General features: G+C 41.9%; 1 protein-coding gene across 2 annotated transcripts; it reads left to right on the forward strand.

Moving 5' to 3' along the window:
• Nucleotides 1-4030: 4030 nt before the first annotated feature.
• Nucleotides 4031-21387, forward strand: LOC144699768 (L-xylulose reductase-like). Of its 2 annotated transcripts, none has more exons than XM_078570988.1 (8): nucleotides 4031-4181; nucleotides 5856-5953; nucleotides 7613-7767; nucleotides 11658-11700; nucleotides 13127-13223; nucleotides 17747-17811; nucleotides 19684-19801; nucleotides 21184-21387. In XM_078570988.1, the coding sequence occupies exons 1-8, from the start codon at nucleotides 4130-4132 to the stop codon at nucleotides 21285-21287; spliced, it is 732 nt and encodes a 243-aa protein (XP_078427114.1). In that variant the 5' UTR covers nucleotides 4031-4129; the 3' UTR covers nucleotides 21288-21387. The 2 variants fall into 2 exon arrangements, with proteins under 2 accessions (XP_078427114.1, XP_078427115.1); XM_078570989.1 differs by lacking the exon at nucleotides 4031-4181 and adding an exon at nucleotides 5386-5467.
• The last annotated feature ends 1104 nt before the right edge of the window (nucleotides 21388-22491 follow it).

The following is a 22491-nucleotide window of genomic DNA, read 5'->3' on the forward strand; positions in this document are numbered from 1 at the left end:
TGTTCTTGATAAGTCAACCCCTTCATCCCAGGAATCAGCCTCGTGAATCCCTTTGAACTGCCTCCAATGCCAGTACATCCTTTCTTAAATACGGGGACCAAAACTGTACACAGTACTCCAGGTGCGTCTCACCAACACCCTGTACAGTTATAACAAGATTTCCCTATTTTTAAACTCCAACCCCCGAGCAATGCAGGCCAAAATTCCATCTGCCTTCTTAATTACTTGCTGCACCTGCATGCTAAGTTTTTGTGTTTCATGTACATACAAGAACACCCAGATCCCTCTGCGCTGTACTTTTTTTGGAGTCTCTCTCCATTTAAATCATAGTCTACCTTTTGATTCTTCCTACTAAAATGCATAACCTCACACTTTCCTACATTAAACGCCATCTGACAAGTTTTTTTCCCACTCACTCAACCTGTCTATATCCCCTTGCAGATTCCTTATGTCCTCATCACAACATGCCCTCCCACCTATTTTCAGCAAATTTGGGTACATTACGCTCTGCCCCTTCGTCCAAGTCATTAATCTCGATAGTAAATAATTGAGGCCCTAGGACTGATCCTTGTGGCACTCCACTAGTTACACCTTCCCAACCTGAAAAAGAGCCATTAATCCCAACCCTCTGTCTTCTGCATGTTAACCAATCTTCAATCCATGCTAATACATTACCCCCAATACTGTGGCTCTCTCTTGTGCAATAATCTCTTATGTGGCACCTTACTGAATGCCTTCTGGAAATCCAAATACACTACATCTACCGGTTCCCCTTTATCCCCTTGTTATATCCTCAAAGGGCTTTAGCAAATTTGTCAAACATGATTTCCCTTTCACAAAACCATGCTGACTCTGTCTGATTGTGTTATGCTTTTCTAAATGTCCTGCTATTAAATGTCCTTAATAATAGACTCTAGCATTTTCCCAACTACAGATGTTAGGTTGACTGGCCTGTAGTTTTCTGCTTTTTGTCTTCCTCCCTTCTTGAATAGGAGCATCACATTAGTGGTTTTCAACCCACTGGGACACTCCCGGAATCCAGTGAGTTTTGGAATATTTCGACCAATGGCTCCACTATCTCTGCAGCCACTTTCTTTAAAACCCTTGGACGCAGGCCATCAGGTCCTGGCAACTTGTCTGCCTTTAGTTCCATTAGTTTGTCGAATACTTTGTCCCTCATGATAGAGACTGTTACAAGATCTTTCCTCCCATTAGCTCCTTTCTTATCTGATATCTTTGGGATGTTTATAGTGTCTTCCACCGTGAAGACCGATGCAAAATATTGGTTTAAGTTATCTATAATTTCCCTTATTGAAGTTGAGGACACTGGCTTGTGACCCGGGTTGCTCGCCCTCAAACTGAATTTGAAATTCAGCCATGTTGTGAACGCTACCCGCTAGAGGATCCTTAATTACGATATCTCTTATTAATCCCACCCAATTACACGTTGCTAGATCTAAAATGGCCTGTTCCCGGGTAGGTTCTGCAACATATTGCTCTAAGAAATAATCCCTGATGCACTCGACAAATTTGTCTTCCATGTTACCCCTGCACCATGGACATGGGCTGCTTCAGTATCTGAGGAGTCCCAAATGGTACTGAACATTGCGCAATCATCAGCGAACATCCCCACTTCTGATCTTATGACGGAAGGAAGGTCATTGATGAAGCAGCTGAAGATGGTTGGGCCTAGGACACTAACCGGAGGAACTCCTACAGCGATGTCCTGGAACTAATTGAATCCCAACAACTACAATCATCTTCCTTTGTGTTAGGTATGACTCCAACCAGAGTGGTCAGGGTACTTGAAGCTCCTGGAATACCTCCAATCAGAGTTGGCAACCTAAATTTATATAGTGACAGCAAGAAAAAAGTGTATAATATAGATAAAGACATGAAGAAGAAAGGAATATGTTGGTGGGGTTAGCTGAGGAAGGAAATTAACAGAAGAAGCTGGTGTTTAACATAAACATATTGAACATAAACACCAGCTTAGATTTGTGAGGCAAATGGCCTGTTTCTGAGAAAGACTTGCAATTATAGAGAATCCTTTACAGCACTTTTTATAATGTAGAAAACACAGCAGCCAATGAGCTCCCTAAATCAATGACTAGATAAATCAGATTTTGAAATAGTGCCATGGAATCTTTCACATCTACCTGAGGGCCTCAGTTTAACACTAAGGTAAAAGCAAAAAACTGCGGATGCTGGAAATCCAAAACAAAAACAAAAATAAAAATACCTGGAAAAACTCAGCAGGTCTGACAGCATCTGCGGAGAGGAATACAGTTAACGTTTCGAGTCTGTATGACTCTTCAGCAGAACTAAGGAAAAATAGAAGAGAGGTGAAATATAAGCTGGTTTAAGGAGGGGTGGGACAGGTAGAGCTGGATAGAGGGCCAGTGATAGGTGGAGATTGCCAAAAGATGTCATAGACAAAAGGACAAAGAGGTGTTGATGGTGGTGATATTAGCTAAGAAATGTGCTAATAGGTGACATTAAGGTTAGAAAGCAGGACGAGCAAGGTACAGATAGCCCTAGTGAGGGTGGGGTGGGGAGAAGGGATCGAAATAGGCTAAAAGGTAGAGGTAAAACAATGCATGGAAATACATTTAAAAATAATGGAAATAGGTGGGAAAAGAAAAATATATATAAATTATTGGAAAAAAAGGGGGATCAGAAAGGGGAGGGGAGGGGATGGAGGAGAGAGTTGGTGATCTAAAGTTGTTGAACTCAATATTCAGTCCGGAAGGCTGTAAAGTGCTTAGTCGGAAGATGAGGTGCTGTTCCTCCAGTTTGCGTTGAGCTTCACTGGAATATTGCAGCAGGCCAAGGACGGACATGTGGGCATGAGAGCAGGGTGGTGTGTTGAAATGGCAAGTGACAGGGAGGTCTGGGTCATGCTTGCGGACAGACCGAAGGTGTTCCACAAAGCGGTCACCCAGTCTGCGTTTGGTCTCTCCAATGTAAAGGAAACCACATTGGGAGCAGTGAATGCAGTAGACTAAATTGAGGGAAGTGCAAGTGAAATGCTGCTTCACTTGAAAGGAGTGTTTAGGCCCTTGGATGGTGAGGGGGGGATAAGTAAAGGGGCAGGTGTTGCACCTTCTGCGGTTGCATGGGAAGGTGCCGTGGGAGGGGGTTGAGGTGTAGGGGGTGATGGAGGAGTGGACCAGGGTATCCCGGAGGGAACGATCCCTGCGGAATGCCGCCAGGGGGGAAGAGAAGATGTGTTTGGTGGTGGCATCATGCTGGAGTTGGCGGAAATGGCGGAGGATGATCCTTTCAATGTGGAGGCTGGTGGGGTGATAAGTGAGGACAAGGGGGACCCTATTATGGTTCTGGGAGGGAGAGGAAGGTGTGAGGGCAGATGCGCGGGAGATGGGCCAGACACGGTTGAGGGCCATGTCAACCACCGTGGGTGGAAAACCTCGGTTAAGGAAGACATGTCAGGGGAACTGTTTTTGAAAGTGGCATCATCATAACAGATGCGACGGAGGTGAAGGAACTGAGAGAATGGGATGGAGTCCTTACAGGAAGTGGGGTGTGAGGAGCTGTAGTCAAGCGGACTCAAAACGTTAACTGTGTTCCTCTCCGCAAATGCTGTCAAACCTGCTGAGTTTTTCCAGGTATTTTTATTTTTGTTTTTGCCTCAGTTTAACACCTCCATTTGAGTAGGAGTTGTATCTCTCAGACTCCCCTCAACTCTCTTCTGGGGTGCATCAGCCTGAGTCCCTAGAGTGGGACTTAAACCCACTACCTCCTGACTGACAGGACAGAGCAGAGTGCTACCCAACAGAGCCACAGCACATATTATTGTTGTCTGGTAGTAGAGAAGGTCTTGCCCTCAGGGGGAAAAATATTAAAGGCTTTAAAAATAAAGTTCTAACTTTGAGCAAGTGGCACAATTTAGTCTTCACAGGCAGTGGGTGGTACATTTAAAAAGGGGAGGAGCTGCTTGAGCTGCTTTAACCAATGTCTGTAAATTACTGCGAGTTATAACCCCCCAGTGGGCGGGTTAACGGGTTTAGTTAGTTTCGTGTTGGTGGAGAGGGGGGCGGGTTAACACAGGTTCTCCTGGTCACTGCTCAGGCTCCGCTCTAATCGCGATCCTCGCTTGATCAGGCGGATGGAGGGGAGTTTGGCCCATAAACGAGCCCTGGTGACGGGCGCTGGGAAAGGTGAGCAGCCCGGGTAAGGCTGGGGGAAAGCGGTTAGGTGGGGAGATCCATACAGGCCTCGGCCATCAGGAGTTGAGTTCAGTCCCTTCTGGACTCTGAGCTCCTGCATCCTCTCCACCGCTGCAGTCATATTTTCTAAATCTTTTATACTAACCTGGGTTGACAGATTATCAACTAAAATGTAACTAAGTGTCTCTTTCCACTCCCGGACCTGCTTAGGGGCACCCACTAATAAAATTGCAGCTTAAAACAAATATTGAAAGGAAACTTAGGGAACATCATAACCTGATGTGCTGTATCTGTGCTCTGCCCTTTAATCTATCCACCACTGGTGCCTGTTTCTTCAGTAGCTTTGGCTCCAAGCTCTGCAATTCCTCCCCTAGACATGCCTCTGCCTCTTTTCCGTTATCATGCTCCTCAAAATTTATATTTTGGCTATCTGCCTTAATATTTCATTATGTTGCTCTATGAAATTTTATAATGCTCCTGTGTGGTCCTCGTGTTGGTTTACATTAAAAGTGCTTTATAGATATATGTTAGTGAAGGACTCTTAAGAAACCTCTCCACCAGTTGGGAAGGGCTCACATATATCACTCTGTGACCTAGCTTCAGGGATACCCAGACAGGATGTAACTCCGGCCAGTCGATTTCCCCTGAACCTGTTGATGGCTGCCTTCACTGAGCTCAAAGTGGTTTCTAGCAAAGCGATTTTTCTCTAGCGATGGATCCCGGAATGAATAAACTCCCTCATTCACTTAATAGCTGACCTACGCAGGATTGTATACAGTGTTACTGAGGCTAGTGGAATTGTGCCTCCTAGTAATGTATTACCAGAAATAAGCATTCTGCTTAAGTTTAGAACTTTGGTTACAATGTTTAAAAAGTATGTGTCATCATTACTCCCCCAAGGAGTTGGCCTAATGAGAGATGTATAACTCTGACCTTTCTTTAAATCTTTCATCCAGAAAGATTCTAATCTACCCTTCCACTCGTGTGTGCTGGCACACAGTCCAACTAGTAAATAATTCCAATATTTTTGACTCCCCTCCTCTATCCAGAAGTTAAATCGACAGGATGATTGTTTTTTTTTGCTTCAGTTCTGAAATTGCATCTTATTTTTGGATACCATATTTCTAGTTTTATGTCTGCAGTGAATTTGAACATGTTTTAAATTTATGTGGAACTTTGTAACAATTTTACACATTCCTCGGGCCATCACCTCTCAGATGCCTTTTCTAGGCTGAAAACCTAGTTTCTCCAGACGTCTTCCGCTCTGATGGGAATGGGTTTGGTTTAATTTCATTGGCCTTGTTTTGAGGGAGGCTTATCCAGTAGCTATCTATTGTAGAAGGATGGGTCAATCTCTGTTGTGTAGGGGATATGTATTAAATTTCTACTATCCAGTGGAATGCTTGAAAAGTTAGTTGGAAGCCTACTTCAACCAATCAATTAGGGACCAATGATTCATTCTTGAGATAAGCATCAAACAGAAACCAGGTGTTGATTTTTGTCTGCAGATGTGACATGTGCCTTTTTCTTTGTGTTGCTGGAATTGGGTTATACTATTTAAGAAATGTAAATCTGATCTGTGGCCACAATCCTGGAGGGTGGGGATAGGGGTACAGTGAACAAGATATTTATTCTTAATTTGACAGTACAACATTTGTGTTTCAGGCATTGGTAGAGCCACTGCCAAGGCTCTACTTGCATGTGGTGCAGAAGTTATTGCATTAACCAGGACCCAGTCTGACTTGGATAGCCTTGTTCAGGAGGTATGTAGAAATTGGTTGCACAGAGCTTGCACCGGGTACCTTCCAACGTTAACAGGTTTTGAGTCCTGATGGACAAAATAATAAGTTGAAGGTAATCGGGCAGAGTCAACGTGGTTTTGTGAAAGGGAAATCATGTTTAACCAATGATTGGAGTTCTTTGAGGAAGTAACATGTGCTATGGATACAGGGGAACCGTACTTAGATTTCCAGAAGGCATTTCATAAAGTGCCACATCAAAGGTTCTTGTGAAAAATAAAAGCTCATGGTATGGGGGGAGTGGGGGGGTGGTAAACATGTTGGCATGGATTGAAGATTGGCTGGCGAACAGGAAGCAGAGGGTAGGCTTTAATGCGTCTTTTTCAGGTTGGCAAGATGTAACGTGTGGAATGCCGCAGGATTTGGTGCTGGGACCTCAATTGTTTACAATTTATATAAATGACTTGGTTGAAGGGATGGTTGCCAAATTTGCTGATGACATAAAGGTAGGCAGGAAAGTAAGGTGCAAAGAGGACATAAGGAGGTTACAAAAAGATATAGATAGATTAAGCAAGTAGGAAAATACCTGGCAAATGGAATATGTGGGGAAAATGTGAAATTGTCCATTTTGGCAAGAAGAATAAAAGAGAAGCATATTATTTAAATGGTGAGAGATTGCAGAGCCCTGAGATGCAGAGGGATCTGGGTGTCTTAGTGCAGGTCCAGCAAGTAATTAGGAAAGCTAATGGAATGTTATCATATTTTGCGAGGGTATTTGAATATAAAAGTCGAGAGGTTATGCTTCAATTATACAGAGCACTGGTGAGACCATGTCTGGAGTACTGTGTGCAGTACTGGTCACCTTATTTAAGGCTGGATGTAAATGCATTGGAGGCAGTTCAGAGAAGGTTTACCAGACTAATACCTGGAGTGGGTGGGTTGTCTTATGAGGGAAGGTTGGACAGGCTAGGCTTGTATCTGCTGGAATTTAGAGTAAGAGGTGATTTGATTGAAACATAAGATCCTGAGAGGCCTTGACAGTGTGGGTGTGGAGAGGATGTTTCTCTTGTGGGAGAATCTAGAAGTCAGGGTCACTGTTTAAAAATAAGGGGTTGCACATTTAAAACGAACTGGAGGCAAAAATTTTTCTGAGCGTTGACCTTTGGAACTCTCTCTCTTCCTGAAAAGGCAGTGGAAGCAGCGTCTTTGAATGTTTTTAAGATCGAGGTGGATAGATTCTTGGTAAGCAAGGGGGTGATAGGTTATCGGGGGTAGGTGGGATGCAGGATGAAGTTACTATCAGGTCAGCCATGATCTTATTAAGTGGCGGGGCAGGCTCGAGGGTCCGAATGGCCCACTCCTGCTCCTTGTCCGTATGTTTGTATAATTCTTCAAGTTAGTGTATAAAACGTCTTAAGTTTTTAGTGTTCTGAGTAGCACTGAAGTTACCCAAAAGCAGAATTAGGCAGATGATGGAAATCAAATAAAAACAGAAAATGCTGAAAGTATTCAGCAGGTCAGGCGGAATCTGGAGGGAGAGAAAAAGTTAACATTTCAGATCTGTGACTTTTTGTCAAACTGATGTATTATCACTCCACTGCTGCCTGACCTGAGTGTTTCTAGAATTTTCTGTTTATTTGGTTAAATCAGTTTTGCACCAGTGCTGTTTTTTTTGTCTTCTAGTGCCCTAAAATGTTGACTGTTTGCGTGGACATTAATGACTGGGAAGCTACAGAAAATGCTCTGAAGGATGTCGGTCGCATAGACCTTTTGGTGAACAATGCTGCCGTCGCAATTTTGCAGCCATTTCTAAGTGTCACGGAAGATGCATTTGATAAGTATGTGAAAGATTTTGCAAAACCTGACCCAGTATTAAATTATAAAGTTTAGAAGCAGGACTATTATCAATTTTACCCTGTGGTTAAATAGGAAGCTGGTTTGTATTTTGAAATCTTCTTGGGAATAAATATTCAAATGCTCCACAATGATTGTTCAGTGTTTAGATATATTATCTAAATGTACCCTGTGTATCCTTTCCTGTACTTTTTTGAATGAAACCTGGTAGAATGCTCCCACACTTGGGCAGCTGTAAACTGAGACATCTTCTACCCAGTGGGACGGCTTGAACCTAATTACGAGATCAAAAGCAACATGCTCTTTTTTCTAATGAGAAAAGCTGTAAATTATCTAGTCGTTTAGGCTTTAACTATCAAAGGGATAGTTAAAAGTGTAGAGCTGTTCCTAAGACTACAGTATGACCTGCATTAGCACAAATAGCCATGTGGGGACATGATGTCATGGAAATAATGGAAAATGGGCTTACAAAGATAAGGACTAGGTGCTTAATATTTGGAGATAAAAAGTAGGGAAGGAAAAAAGGGAGGTGGGGTTGCAATACTGATTAGGGAGGACATTGTAGTGTTGGAAAGACAGGAGGGGGTCAATGACAATCCATTTGGTTAGATTTGAGAAGCGAAAAGGGGATGATCGCTGCACTGCTGGGGGATATCCTATAGTCCTCCAAAGAGTGAGAGCAAGGGGAGCAAATCTGCGGGGCAATCACAGATGTGCAAGAATTATAGAGTGGTAATATTGGGGGGACATTAACATTAATTACTCAAACATAGATTGGGATAGAGTGAAAGGTAGGAGGGAAAAGAAATTCTGAGATTTGTTCAGGAGAACCTGTTTGACCAGTATGTTCTTGGTCCAGTGAGAGTGTGGCACCGGTGCTGGGCTAAGGAGGTGGACCAAGTGTTTGTGGGGAATTACTTGGTTAAGAGTGATCATTTATTAGTAATGGAGAAAAGCAAGGAATATTCTAAAGTAGAACTTTTTACATTAGAGGAGGGCTAATTTCAGTGCACTCAGAAGAGATCAAGCCAGGGTGAAATGGAATCAGAGACTGACAGGAAATTTCACTGTAATGGAACTGTGGATGATCCCTTTTAAGGAGGAGATGTTTCAGGTACAGGCTAGGTACACCCCAATGAGGATAAAAGATCAGGGAAGCAAAGCCAGCTCTCTTTAGATGATGAGCACGATACAGGATATTGTGGATGATGCATGCCGGGTGAATTCAAACACAAACAAGGCCAAATACAATAAGTTGAGAAGGGGAAGTGAAGAGGAAAATAAGACCGGATGACAGTTGGCATAAAAATCTTCTACCAGCATGTAAATAATAAGTGGATAGTAAGAGGCAGGATGGAGACTAAAGACAGGGTGATTATATGCTTAGAGGTACAGAGCAAGGCTAGAGTATTTAGTGAGTACTTTTGTACCAGTAGTTATTAAGGAAGAGGATTAAAATATTGAAAGAGGATTTTGACTAAAATATTGAAAGCAGAGATGTAGAGATAATAGGGAGGATGCAAATTGATAGGCAGGATGTACTGGAAAGGCTGCTTGTGCTTCAGGGATGTATCATTTGGCCCAGATGGCAATCATCTCAGGTTGTTAAAGGAAGTGGGTGGAGCTAGCGAAGGACTTGCCATCATCTTCCAGTCTTTCCCAGGAGAGGTGCCAGAGGATTGGAGAGTGGCAAATGTGACACCCTTATTCAAGAAATGAGGTAGGGACATGCCTAGTAAATACAAGCCAGTTAATTGAGCATCAGTGTTGGGTACGGTTTTAGAAACAGTAATTGTGGGGGAGGGTGTGGTGGGGAGGATTGAGTTAATTGAGAACCAGCACTGATTTGTAAAAGGCAGATTGTATTTGATCTAATTGAATTTTTTGAAGCATCTGAAGGATGATGGAGATAATGTAGTGGATGTTGTCGATATGAATTTTCCGAAAGCCATTGTCAAAAGTGCCACTTAAAAGATTGGTTAGTAAAATTGAGGCTTAGGAATAGGTGGGTCAGTGTCAGCTTGGATAAAAATGGCTTAAGGATGATAAATCAACTGCAGCAGGGGCGTAGATAGGCTAGCAGAATGGGCAGACGTGGCAGATGGAATTCAATATAGAGAAGTGTGAGGTGATGCATTATGGCAGAAGGGATGGGGAGAGGAAATAGGGACTTAATTGCTTAGTTGTAAAGAATGTGCAGAATGGAGGGACCTTTAGGTCCATGTGAATAGACCTTTGGAGGTGGTAGGACATATCGAGTGGTTAGCAAAACATGGGATCTTGGGTTTCATAAATAGAAGTATTGCGTCTAAAAGCAGGGAAGTTATGCTGAACCTTTATGAAGCCCTGTTGGACCCCAACTGGGGTATTATGTCCAGTTTTGGTCATCTCATTTTAGGAATGATGTGAGGATCCTTGAGAGGGTGCAATGGAGATTTGCCAGAATGGTTTCAGGGATGTGGGATTTTGGCTACGAGGTTAAGCTGGAGAAACTGAGTTGTTCTCCTTCAAACAAAAGAGATTTGGTGGAGGTGGGCGAGGTTGTGGTGGGGTTGGGCCGGGGTGGGCGAGGTTGTGGTGGGGTTGGGCCGGGGTGGGCGAGGTTGTGTTGGGGTTGGGCCGGGGTGGGCAAGGTTGTGTTGGGGTTGGGCCGAGGTGGGCGAGGTTGTGGTGGGGTTGAGCCGGTGTGGGCGAGGCTGTGGTGGGGGTGGGCGAGGCTGTGGTGGGGGTGGGCGAGGCTGCGGTGGAAGGTTTATGGGACAGAGATTAAGGTTTTGGGCAAGAGATGTAGTGGGAATGTGAGGAAGAACTTTTTTAACCACAGCAAGTGGTAATGATCTGGAACCTGCTTCCTACGTGGATGGTGGGAGTGGAGATGATCAATGATTCCTAAAAGACAATTGGAGGGAACTTGGGGGAAATAAACTTGCAGGTCTTTGGGGATAGAGCAAGGGAATGGGACTGACTGGATTGCTCCACAGAGAGCCAGCATTGCCTTGATAGGCTGAAAAGCTACTTTGTCACTATAACTATAATTTTGAACTTTACCAGCCGGTAGCATGATACACAAAAATAGAGAAATTGTGGGTATTTGAGAAGACAGAGGAGGATTACGGGAAGGAGCAAGGGTAAAGGTTGAGTTTTAGGCCAAGGGTAAGCACTGGTGGGTAGAGAACAGTGCACAGGAGTGTGTAAAAGCAGCTGTTGGTGCAGCAAATGGAATCCGTACAGTTAACTTGGCTGGAGTAGATGGGAGGAAATGAACAGGGTACAGAAAATTAAAAGTTTTTTCCTTGAACATTTGGTGCTTTCTTAATTCCTGGTCCGAATAAGCAGGAAGGGGAACTATCAAAGGTGGCAGCAGAAGTGGTGGGGAGGCTGTGGGAGGGGGGAGATGGTGATCCGATATGCATTACCCCAAACAGGAGAGCAGAAAGTGGAGCATGCAGGGCCAAAAAATAAAGTAGGGATAGGAACACTTGCAAGGCATGTTCTTTACATGACCATCCCATTGGCTAGCTCCATGGTGGTGAGTCAGTTGGGTGGAGCCAATTCTGTGAATGTTTGTGAAATAAAAGGGCCAACAGGGCATCAGATGGTGGGAGTGTGGACAGAGATGGGTCCAGAAGCTGCAATAGAGGCTTGAATCCTGAAAAGGTCATTAGTGCCTATGCTGCCTACCTGTTACTGGATGAATAATCAGTTTCATTTGTGGTTCCTACCGTCAAGGATACTGATAAGCTGTGGAGAGATTGAACTGGGGAACCTGCAGTGCTGAGTAGTTTATAGCAGGAAAAAAAAATGATCACCAATTCGCTTTGTAACCTTAGAAATATTCTATAATCTTTGTCATTTTGTATCTGATATTTTTCAGAGTGTTTGGCGTTAATGTGAAAGCACTGTTACATGTTTCACAGGTAAGAACGCTGCTGTTTCCCTGCTGGATTTGCATTTAACAGGTTTTGTACTTATTCACGAGAATTTTATAACTTTCATAGGCTTATCATTTAAAGAAAATGAGCTCAGTTAGGGTTGGAGATAGGGGACAAAAGTTTGTGGTAGGTTGGGGGTGATGCAAGAGATTTAGTGAGACCGAGATACTATTGCAGAAGATGTGCCTTGAGTTCAAATAGGACCTGCATATAAGACTTGAATTGAGATTTCCATCCAAGAACCAGGTAAACTTGCACATTAGATAAGCAGGGTTTTGAATCTCTGTTGAGTCAAATTAACGATGCAGCTGTTTACTAATGCATGACCACTATTGCTAATGGGTATCCTGCACCACTGCAATCATGCGAACCCTATAGTGTCACTCACAGAAAGTTGGAAAGTTTGCTTTGCCTTCAGTGCATTAATGATGGGATAGATGTAGGGATTTTCAACTTGAAGGTGAATCTAGTAGTAGTGTGCAGCTTGATAGTAGTGTGCAACAATAGGTTGATCCACTCTCCAGTATGGTGATGTCCAAATAATGAATGTAATAGATGACTAAAATAAACTTCCCGATAATTGCAGCAAATTGGAACTGATTTTAGAGGTGCCTTACTGGCAGAGAACCTTGCCTGTCAATAGTACATTGGGAAATTGAAGCCCACGATTTTCTGCCCTTGCAATGAATGAAAATCCCTTGGCTTTACACCTGCATGTTCTTGATCTACACAACTGACTGGCAAGGCCCCCTGTCAGTGGCAGGGCCTCAGTCACCACTCTTCTGTAGTGAACACTGAGTTATACTGTAACACTACCATATTCTTGTCCTTATCATCACCATTTGGTCGACTTTTCTGGTCTGTGATGCCACAGGCGGTACCAGATATCTAGTATCCAGGATTAGTGGCCGTTCCTTGTGTGTATACCCGGATAGTGAGTGTCGAGTGGCCCTTTTCCACCACAAGCTGAATTTGTCAATTGGATTTTGGCCTCGATTCAAAAATGAAAAGTAAACCTTCTGACCAGGCCAAGGATCTGCTCTGAGACCCCTCTGTGCTGCTTGAAATCCAGTGATTTTTGAGATGTGCAGTCTGGCTGGCTGGGTGACAGGAAGAACCTGTTTTGCCTTGTTCATCGCTTTATAGGCCACAGGAGATCAGGAGGCTGCCATGTGAGAGTCTCAAGTATAAATCTATATCCTACAACATCACAATGCTACCACACCATCTAAACCCACAACTCGGCTGTTGGTATTTCTGCAACACGTTCACAGATCTTCAGCTCTTTCAGAAACAATCCATTAATACAGATTTATTAAAAATAAATGTCTGTACAGTGGGTAAAGCTACACTTTGATAGTGACTTGCTAGTAATTGAGTTCAGTCATTAATGGTTTTCCCTTTTTTTAAGATAATTGCAAGGGGAATGAAATGTGGAGGTGGTGGTTCTATCGTGAACATCTCCAGTCAGGCGTCTCAAAGTGCTGTGAGAGACCATGCTGTATACGGTGAGTTCTATCCATTGCCTAACCTTTCACTGTCTGTGAATTGGAGTGCTTTTGTGGGTTATTTTGGACTTTGTAGCACACACTTTGACCTGTAATCTGTCCTTACCCAATGAGCAAATCACATTTGCCATGAATTTGATTTTTTTTTAATAGTTGGAATGCCTCATTGTAGCCACAGAGGATGTCATTATTCGCATAGAAACCTATGGGGGGGGCGTGCATTCCAGGAAGAGACTTGTACTGTTTTGTGAACGGGAAATCGTTTTTAACCAACTGAACTGGACTTCTTTGAGGAAGTAATGTGCTTAGGATAAAGGGGAACTGGTGGATGTACTGTACTTAGATTTCTGGAAGGCATTTGATAAAGTGCCACATCAAAGGTTATTGCGAAAAATAAAAGCTCATGGTATAGGGTGTTATATACAGGCATGGATTGGAAATTGGTTGGCTAACAGGAAGCAGGGAGTTGGCATAAATTGTTTTTTTCAGGTTGGCAAGATGTAATGAGTGGTGTGCCATGGGGATCAGTGCTGGAGCCTCAACTATTGACAATTTGTATAAATGACTTGGAGGAAGGCATGCCAAATTTGCTGATGACACAAAGATAGGTAGGAAAGTAAGTTGTGAAGAGGACATAAGGAGGCTAAAAAAAAGACAGAAAGGTTAAGTGAGTGGGCAAAGATGTGGGAAAATGTGAAATTGGCCATTTTAGCAGGAAGAATAAAAAAGTATATTATCTAAATGGCGAGAGATTGTGGAGCTTTGAGATGCAGAGGGATCTGGTGTCCTAGTGCATGCATCACAAAAGGCTAGCATACAAGGTACAGCAAGTAATTAGGAAAGCTAATAGAATGTTATCATTTATTGAGAGAGGAACTGAATACATAAGTAGGGAGGTTATGCTTCAGTTGTACAGAGTGAGACTACATTTGGAGTACAGTGTACAGTATAGGTCACCTTATTTAAGGAAGGATGTAAATGCATTGGAAGCAGTTCAGAGAATGTTCACCAGACTAATACCAGGAATGGGTGGGCTATCTTATGAGGTTAGGCTGGACTGACTAGGCTTGTATCCACTGGAGTTTAGAAGAGTAAGAGGTGATTTGATTGAAACATAAGATCCTGAGGGGTCTTGACAGGGTGAATATGGGGAGGATGTTTCCTCTTGTGAAAAAATCTAGAGCTAGGGGGTCACTGTTTACAAATAAGGGGTCACCCATTTAAAACAAATGAGGTGAAATTTTTTCACTGAGGGTTGAGAGTCTTTGGAACTCTCTTCTGGGAGCGGTGGCGGAAGCAGAGTCATTGAATATTTTAAAGGCAAAGGTGGATAAATTCTTGGTAAGCAAGGGGGTGATAGGTAATCTGGGGTAGGTGGGATGCAGATTTGAGGTTACTATCAGATCTGCCATGACCTTATTAAATGGCGGAGCAGGCTCAAGCGGCTGAATGGCCTACTCCTGCTTCTTGTTAGCATATACTAAAGTGAATACAATAAACAAGTAGTGCTGTGCTGCCTTGACGGTTGTTAGTCTGTAGGTCTGGAATAGTCTACCCTGAAGACAGAAGACCAATGGGAAGAAAAACATTGGCACTGAGGTCCAAACCCTCATTCAGCAATATACTTGAATAAATTTGCATTGATTGGGCAAACCATGAATGGAAAATGTGCTGCAAATTTAGTTGGTTTAAAAGTAACTCTTTATTCTTAATTTAGTTTCACTTTGGCAGAACTGCACTTTGAAAAAAAATTGGTGAGGGTTTTGTGTTCTGCTCCAATATTATTTGACCCAAGAATTTGTTATTGTACGTGAATGGCACCTGCATTATATAAAAGCAATATTTCTGGCATCTGGTGGAAGTTGAATGCTATGGCCTAGCCCTACTAGTAATATGTAGGATGTTACAGCGGTGATGCTATCGAAGAGTGATAGTGGTCTGACTTACACTCCATAAGTAAATACTGGATTTAATATCTTGTCATGAGAAGGGAAAATTGAATAAACCCAGTCATGCTCCTATATATCTTGTAGTCAGGACCATGAAGCTGTCAGATTGTATTTTTTGATTAAAAAAAGCCAAGTGGTTCACTAATTCCCTTTTTAGGGAAGGAAGGATGTCATCCTTACTCAGCCTGGCTTATAAGTGACTTGGGTACCGTCACTGATTTGTTTAACTGCCCTCTGAAAGCCCATCATTACTTTTTGGGGCAAGGAGGGATATAGATAATAAATGCTCTCCTTGCCAGTGACACCCACATCCTGAGAATGAATTTTATAGATATACCTTGGTTAGTACTTTTGGTTATAACATATTTTTCTTTCCACGTAGATCTACTTTCATTCAAAAATGCATAATAAATTGGAATCAGATGCTGGTAGATTGGTTCAATTTGATTTTAAATCATTTTTTATTTCTTTTGATATCTCTTTCATCATTAGCACTTCAACACCCACTAGACACAATGATTAAGTTTAAGATCAGGGACTTCTGGTATCTTAGCAAATATTCTTCTCTAAGCTATATATCAATGAATACTTTATAAAGTAATTCATTGTATCTTGTTACAAGTACAAAGTTTGAGATTTTGTTTTTGGGACTGTGTCTTTAAGGTAAAATGGAGGAATGAAGGAGGTCATGTGACCTGCTCTGAATTCTGGCCAACAGGAAGCCTGTGGTTTGGTTGTTAAAGGAGAGGAAGGTGCAAGATGTTCACATCTCTGGACAATGGCCAAAGCATCTGTGCTGACTGGGTAGACTGTTAGTCTGCAAGTCTCACAGGTATGTGTTGGGAGCGTCAGATTTTATAAATGTTATACTTAAAACTGCCTATTTAATTTCAAGATATAATGGAGCTTGAGGCCTAGAGGATAGCTAATTAGCAATTCCACTTATTACGAGGTCCATGTAAACCACGGTGCCATAGAGATGGGCTTTGAGGCAGGAGTGAAGAGTCCACAGAAATCCACTGTAGTATTAGGGTGTTGGGTTTTCTGAGAAATCCATGAAACTCCCAAATCAGTCTGCAAGAATCTGAGAGAGAGGCTGCCAGACCTGCACCTGAAGTGGAGAAAATACTGATTCTGTTACTACACAATGTGGTTGGGAGCTTGTGCTCAGATTGAAGAGATCAATTTTATGAAGATTTAAACGAGGCTGGAAGATTTGCCTAGTTTTGACCAGAGCGAGGAATCTCCAGGGTAACCCTCACAGCTGGAAAAGGGGAAAGGTCATCAGCTTTGGACTGGTTGTGGAAGAATAAAGTGTCCATTTAAAGGATAGTGTAAAATATAACTGTGGTGGCGGATTTCTGGTCACTTCAAAAGTGGGGAAACTTTTTTCGTCGTTTAGAGCATAAGTTGCCTACAAAAATAGTATTTGGTGTATGTTGCTTTTAGTTTGGTTACAGTAAAAGTCTTAACTTGAAATCTTGTTGTGATCCTTCAAGACAGTCAGTGGAAAGTTATAGATCTCTGCAGGGATCATAACAATATGAAGAGCTTTAGGACATCCTGAGATCTGATGAGTGGCTGTATAAAGACGAGTAATTGCCATCAGTTGTGACTGAACATGCTTTTGGAGAAAAATCATTTTATATAACACCTCATTGTTTGGAAATATTGCATGTGAAGTACTTGGGATCTTGCCTGTTGGTAGATGTGGTCTTGATTTATTATCTAATCAGAATGGTAGCTGTACATCCCTTTGTGTTGCATTGTCAGCCTAGATATTGTGTTTACGCCTAGGATTAGAACTTGATTGCAGAAACTCCCCAGGAGGCAAGCTGACACTTCAAATGATGGATTGTTTAATCGTGGCATACGTGACTTGAGTTTAATGATCTGGCAGCTACTTTCCCAATAACTAGCTAATTGAAAACATTGCTTTAAAATCAACATCGTAGCTTGATTTAATAAATTTTAATGTTGTCTGATTAAACTTCATGCATAGAGAATTTTAATTCATATTCATGAGACAGGCGTGGGAACTTTGACATCTATTCTTTTTCCCCACCTTGCAATAGAAAATCAGTGTTTCAAAAGGAGTGATCTGTTGAATAAAATTGGTAAGACAGAGTATATGTATTAACTTGCAGAAATCATCTACGTGCGCGTTTGCTCCCTCATCCCCTGGGTTTTTGGCAACTGCTGCCTCATCAGCTCTGAAATCCAATGTTTCATGTTTTTAATTCTTGGCTTTTCTCCTGACTTCTGCTGAAGTACAATTCATAGTGATGGCAACTTTCAGGCACCTTACCCTAATGGCCGTTTTTGTGAATCTAGATGTGAATATTGGTTAAACCTCAGCTCCCATGGTCAAATGACCTCCTAGTACCTCTGGGTCTGAGCTTGTCCACACACACTAAATAGCAATAAAGGATGGGCACTATGGCTGATGTTGCGCTCTCCCCTTTGGTCAGTTGCTGTCTCAATTACCTAACATGCGTTCCAGATTGAATGTTGGTCTTCCTGGGTGATGCTATGTTGCCTCCTTAAGTGCATCTTATCTTTGCTGCTTTAAAGGTGCTTCAAAAGGAGCTGTGGATATGCTGACAAAAGTGATGGCACTTGAGCTGGGACCACACCAGGTAAATATTGAAATATGCAAATGGTCATCTGACACCATTAGATTCTATAATAATTTATTCTTTCTAAAGGTATATTAATATCATTCCAACTAGAATGGCTTAGCAGCATTGACCTCCAGTATGATCTTTATTGGTCAGCTTGATTTGGAGCCTATCTCTCTCTAGTATAGCAGTATTCTGATGTTTGTTCCGTGTGTGGACAGAGTATAGAGGTGCCAGCTTCACAGATCCTTCAACAGAAATCCAACCGTATTGAATCCAACACTACTGGGGACAATATGATGGTAAATGATGGAACGAGTCCCATTTTTCCAGTGTGGGCGGTGGACAAGTTGGATTTGCTGCCCTCAGTTCCCGCTGGCATTCAAGGAATATTTGTAGCACTTTTCAGCTAGTTAATAGGAAAAAGGACAAAGTATGAAAAGACGAGATTGATTTAGAAACTGTTCACATTTTTTGTTGCTGCCAGCCATTGCATTTTTCTCTCTCCACTTGCTGAACTGCCAGAGAATATAAATCATTGTTTAATCAATAGAGAAAAACTTTGAATACTTGACAATGCTTTATATTAGCTCTGCCAAACAAATGCTAAATGTCCTAAAAAAAAAAGTTGGTTCTAAACTTGCACTATAAGACATGGAATGCTTAATTTGTCAATGAGTAGCATTCTGTGCCAACAGGGTGACTACAGTGTAGAATAGCATGCAAAATACTTCCAGGTATTAAAATGTCTGCATGCGTGAGGGACTGTAATGCATTGAAATGTTGTTGAGGCAGAGTATGACACATAAATGAAAATAAAACCCTTGTTTAATTTCAAAACATCCCTTTGCAAAAGTGCTACTTAAGATGTTTTGCTGTTTTAAAGAATTATTTTATTATAAACTTTAAACTGCATCCACAACAAAAATGCCCCCGCCCCCCCCCCACCCCCACAGAAAGTGCTGTCCTTTGTTTTTAAGGAAATACACAATCATGAAATCTCTGCTGCTGAATCTTTTTGCATGGTTTGACGCTATGTTGATGTTGGGAGAATTCCAGGAACCAATGTTCTCTCTTCTTGATTGAGGATGATGACTAGAGAGCATGTTTTTCCTGTATGTTGATTGATTCCTCTTGATATTAGCTGAAATTGGATTCTTAAGATTTGAGCTTTTGATGTGTCCTTATATCCTACAAACCACAGCCCTTTGACTATGGAAATGCAACTGTAAAATTCAACTGGCCAAGACTGAATATTGTAGGTTGTCAAGTTGGTCTGATATTCTAGAGTGAGGATTTCATCAAGTTAAATCTCAAGTTTTGGAATTTTAACTTGAAACTCAACATCTATTTAATTAAAGTAAAGCCCATGGTAGGGCAAATTCTAAATGTCAGTGACCACGATGAAACTGGGAACTGAGCAATATGAAGGATTTTTATTTCTGATTCTTTTAAGGCCACTTGATTATTCAGTTAGTATGATAGCATTCAAATACAACATTTGCTTTTGAATATGTAATTCAGTTTTACAAATTAACCACTAGAGGGTACTCAATACCATTCCCTGAAACTAGGAAACGCCATTCTTGATTTGTTTTTCAGAATTTTTAAAAATAGAATGGAGAGTTATTGTTAATAACTTTCCATTGTCTCTTCTGTAACTGGCTGAATTGATTCATGAAGAAGATGCCTCGGATAATGCTATATCTTCAAACTTGTTTCAGTCAGCCCGGTCCAGCTCCTGTAACTGCACTGACTTTCAGTGCAAACGGGTTTCTGGAATGCTAAGATTTGAGATCTAGAAGCATTTAAGATGCCTTTTGAACAGCTTAAGTTGTAAGAGCAACATTCGAGTAAAATTTTATATTTTTTTGTTCTGCATCTGCACAGATCAGAGTGAATGCAGTGAACCCCACTGTAGTGATGACCGCAATGGGTCGGATTGGGTGGAGTGACCCAACAAAAGCTGCAGGAATGTTGTCACGTATCCCACTGCAGAGGTTTGCAGGTGAGTGATTAAGTACAGATGTGTTTTGACTTCTCCTGATATTGGGGAAAGCCTGCTTTAATTGGCTGTTTTCACTGACTTGAATACAGCTGTCTTGTCATTGTGCAGAACAGTAATGGACATGATTTTTAATATTTTGTCCTTTAGGTATTTATTAATGACTCACATGTTGCCACCTGGGCCTTCTTACTACTTCATACAATATGAAAACCAGCAGGGCTGTATTTATATTTAAAACAGCATTGACTTGTGTATCTGGTACAAGGGATTGGCAATTAGCTGAACAGATTTAATTGCCAAAAGCTACTACAGAAAACAGGCAGGTGACATTTTAACCTGTCTGCCTCAAAGCATTTGTAGCAATGCCCAAAGCATCTGCACCAAAATTCAATCGTAAAGGGAACATTACTTCTGTAGAACAAAAGTAAAAATACCTGGAACAACTCAGCAGGTCTGACAGCATCTGCGGAGAGGAACACAGTTAACATTTCAAGTCCATATGACTCTTCAACAGAACTAAGGAAAAATAGAAAAGAGGTGAAATATAAGCTGGTTTAAGGTGGGGGGGTGTCAGACAAGTAGAGCTGGATAGAGGGCCAGTGATAGGTGGAGATAGCCAAAAGATGTCATAGACAAAAGGACAAAGAGGTGTTGAAGGTGGTGATATTATCTAAGGAATGTGCTAATAGGTGACATTAAGGGTAGAAAGCAGGACAAGCAAGGTACAGATAGCCGTAGTGGGGGTGGGGTAGGGGGAAGGGATCGAAATAGGCTAAAAGGTAGAGATAAAACAATGGAAATACAGTTTAAAAATAATGGAAATAGGTGCGAAAAGAAAAATCATTATAAATTATAGGAAAAAAGGGGGATCAGAAAGGGGGTGGGGATGGAGGAGAGAGTTCATGATCTAAAATTGTTGAACGCAATATTCAGATTACTTCTGTAGAGATCCTTTCACCTGGCTGCACGACCATATCCAGAGAAACTCTACTGATTTTAAAAAGTAACAGTTTTGAAACGAAATAGCTTACTCCACCACCACCCCCGCCGCGCCGCGCGCGCCCCCCCCCCCCCCCCCCCCCCATCTCATGTTGGGGGAAGGGGGAGAAATATAGTTTTTTCCCCCTGGGCCTTTGGCGCTCTGCCACTTTAATATACAATGGCAAAGATTGAGTTACTTCTTTCCTCCTAAATATATGCCAGATCTCAGCCCAGCATTCACTGTTCCTGCCTCTACCTTTCAATTATGGGGACATCTGGCACTTTTTGTATATCTTGTCATTTCACTCAACTGCTGACCAGATTGATTTTAGATTCTAACTACAATTGTTCTGGATTATTGCATGCATAGTTAATGTTTTTATTTTTCATTTTCTTTGTAGAGATAGATGAAGTGGTGAATGCAATAATCTTCCTCCTCAGTGACAAAAGTTCGATGATAAATGGAGTGACTCTGCCTGTGGATGGTGGATTCCTTTCTTCATGAACTCGTTTATTTGTGGAGAATGGCTCATTAAAGGCCTGAATGGATTCCCATTTAATTACTTTCCATACCATCCTAAATGAATTAAAGACCCAAAACTCTGGATATTCTAGCTGTGGTTTTCTGTTTCCATGTTCCTGGAACATTTGTCAAACTGTTGCTCGGGTTGTGGAATTTCCTTAATGTGGAGCAGGATTACTGTCATGAAAAGTCCCAGTCTCTGTTTTCTGCAGCAGGACAAACTCTAGACTTAATTCTGATTGTGGGGCTGCTGTGTTACATGACCGTTCAGAGTCTAGCTTTTGTCTGAAATGCAATGCAACATTTCTACCAAATTGGCAACTGTTCCCTGCAGAAAAGTCAATGATTTAGGGAGGGTGGCATGTTCCTCCCTTTGCTGGAAGTGTAATTGCAGATGTCAAATGAGCAAAAGTTGAGCAGCGACGCGTCCACTAATGCTGACACACAGTGATCACTCAAAGTCGGCTTAGTGCTGACTGAATCATCCTGCAGGGGAGAAACTTGCTAAAGAGGATTTAAAACCGCAATTTCTCAGTAGCCCTCACCCTAAATTTGTTGAAAATATAATAGTAAATGACTTCTGCACAATAAAAGCAAAATACTGCAGGTGCTGGAACTACTCAACAAGTCAGACAGCAGCTATGGAGGGAGAGCTGTCTGACCGGCTGAGTTGTTTTGGCACTTGGTTTTTATCTCTGTACTAATATGACTGGCACACTAGCCTTTTTTGTTCTTGTTTAGTAAATTCAGTTAATCTAACATTGGAACCTTCTGTCTGCTGCTTGCATTTATATAGTTCCTTTCACAACAGGACAGTCCAAGTGCTTTAGAGCCAGTTAAGTACTTTTTGAACTGACAGTGGTGTAATGTTGGAAATGTGACAGCCAATTGGTGAACAGCAAACTCACATGAACAGCAGTTTTTTGATATTGGTTGAGGGATGAGAATTGGCCAGAACACCTGAGGATAATGTCCCTGTGCTTCAAAATAGTGACATGGGATCTTCAGCTATGTGAGGGGCCAGATAGAGCCTCCATTTAATGTCTCATCTGAAAAACAGCAGCGCTGACAGGACAGAACTCCCTCAGTAATGCACTGGAGTGTCAGCCTTACTTAGTGATGAAATGGGACTTAACCCCACAATCTTCTGGTTAAGAAACATATGTGTTACCAACTGAACCACAGC

Source organism: Cetorhinus maximus, chromosome 24 (assembly GCF_964194155.1).
Source record: "Cetorhinus maximus chromosome 24, sCetMax3.hap1.1, whole genome shotgun sequence".
NCBI lineage: Eukaryota > Metazoa > Chordata > Chondrichthyes > Lamniformes > Cetorhinidae > Cetorhinus > Cetorhinus maximus.

Excerpts from the sequence above, each read along its gene's own strand:
- LOC144699768 (XM_078570988.1), top strand. The coding sequence starts at position 4,130 with ATGGAGGGGAGTTTGGCCCATAAACGAGCCCTGGTGACGGGCGCTGGG. Across the intron at positions 13,224-17,746 it reads GAGAGACCATGCTGTATACG|GTGCTTCAAAAGGAGCTGTG; the intron begins GTGAGTTCTATC and ends GCTGCTTTAAAG. Across the intron at positions 19,802-21,183 it reads CCCACTGCAGAGGTTTGCAG|AGATAGATGAAGTGGTGAAT; the intron begins GTGAGTGATTAA and ends TTTTCTTTGTAG.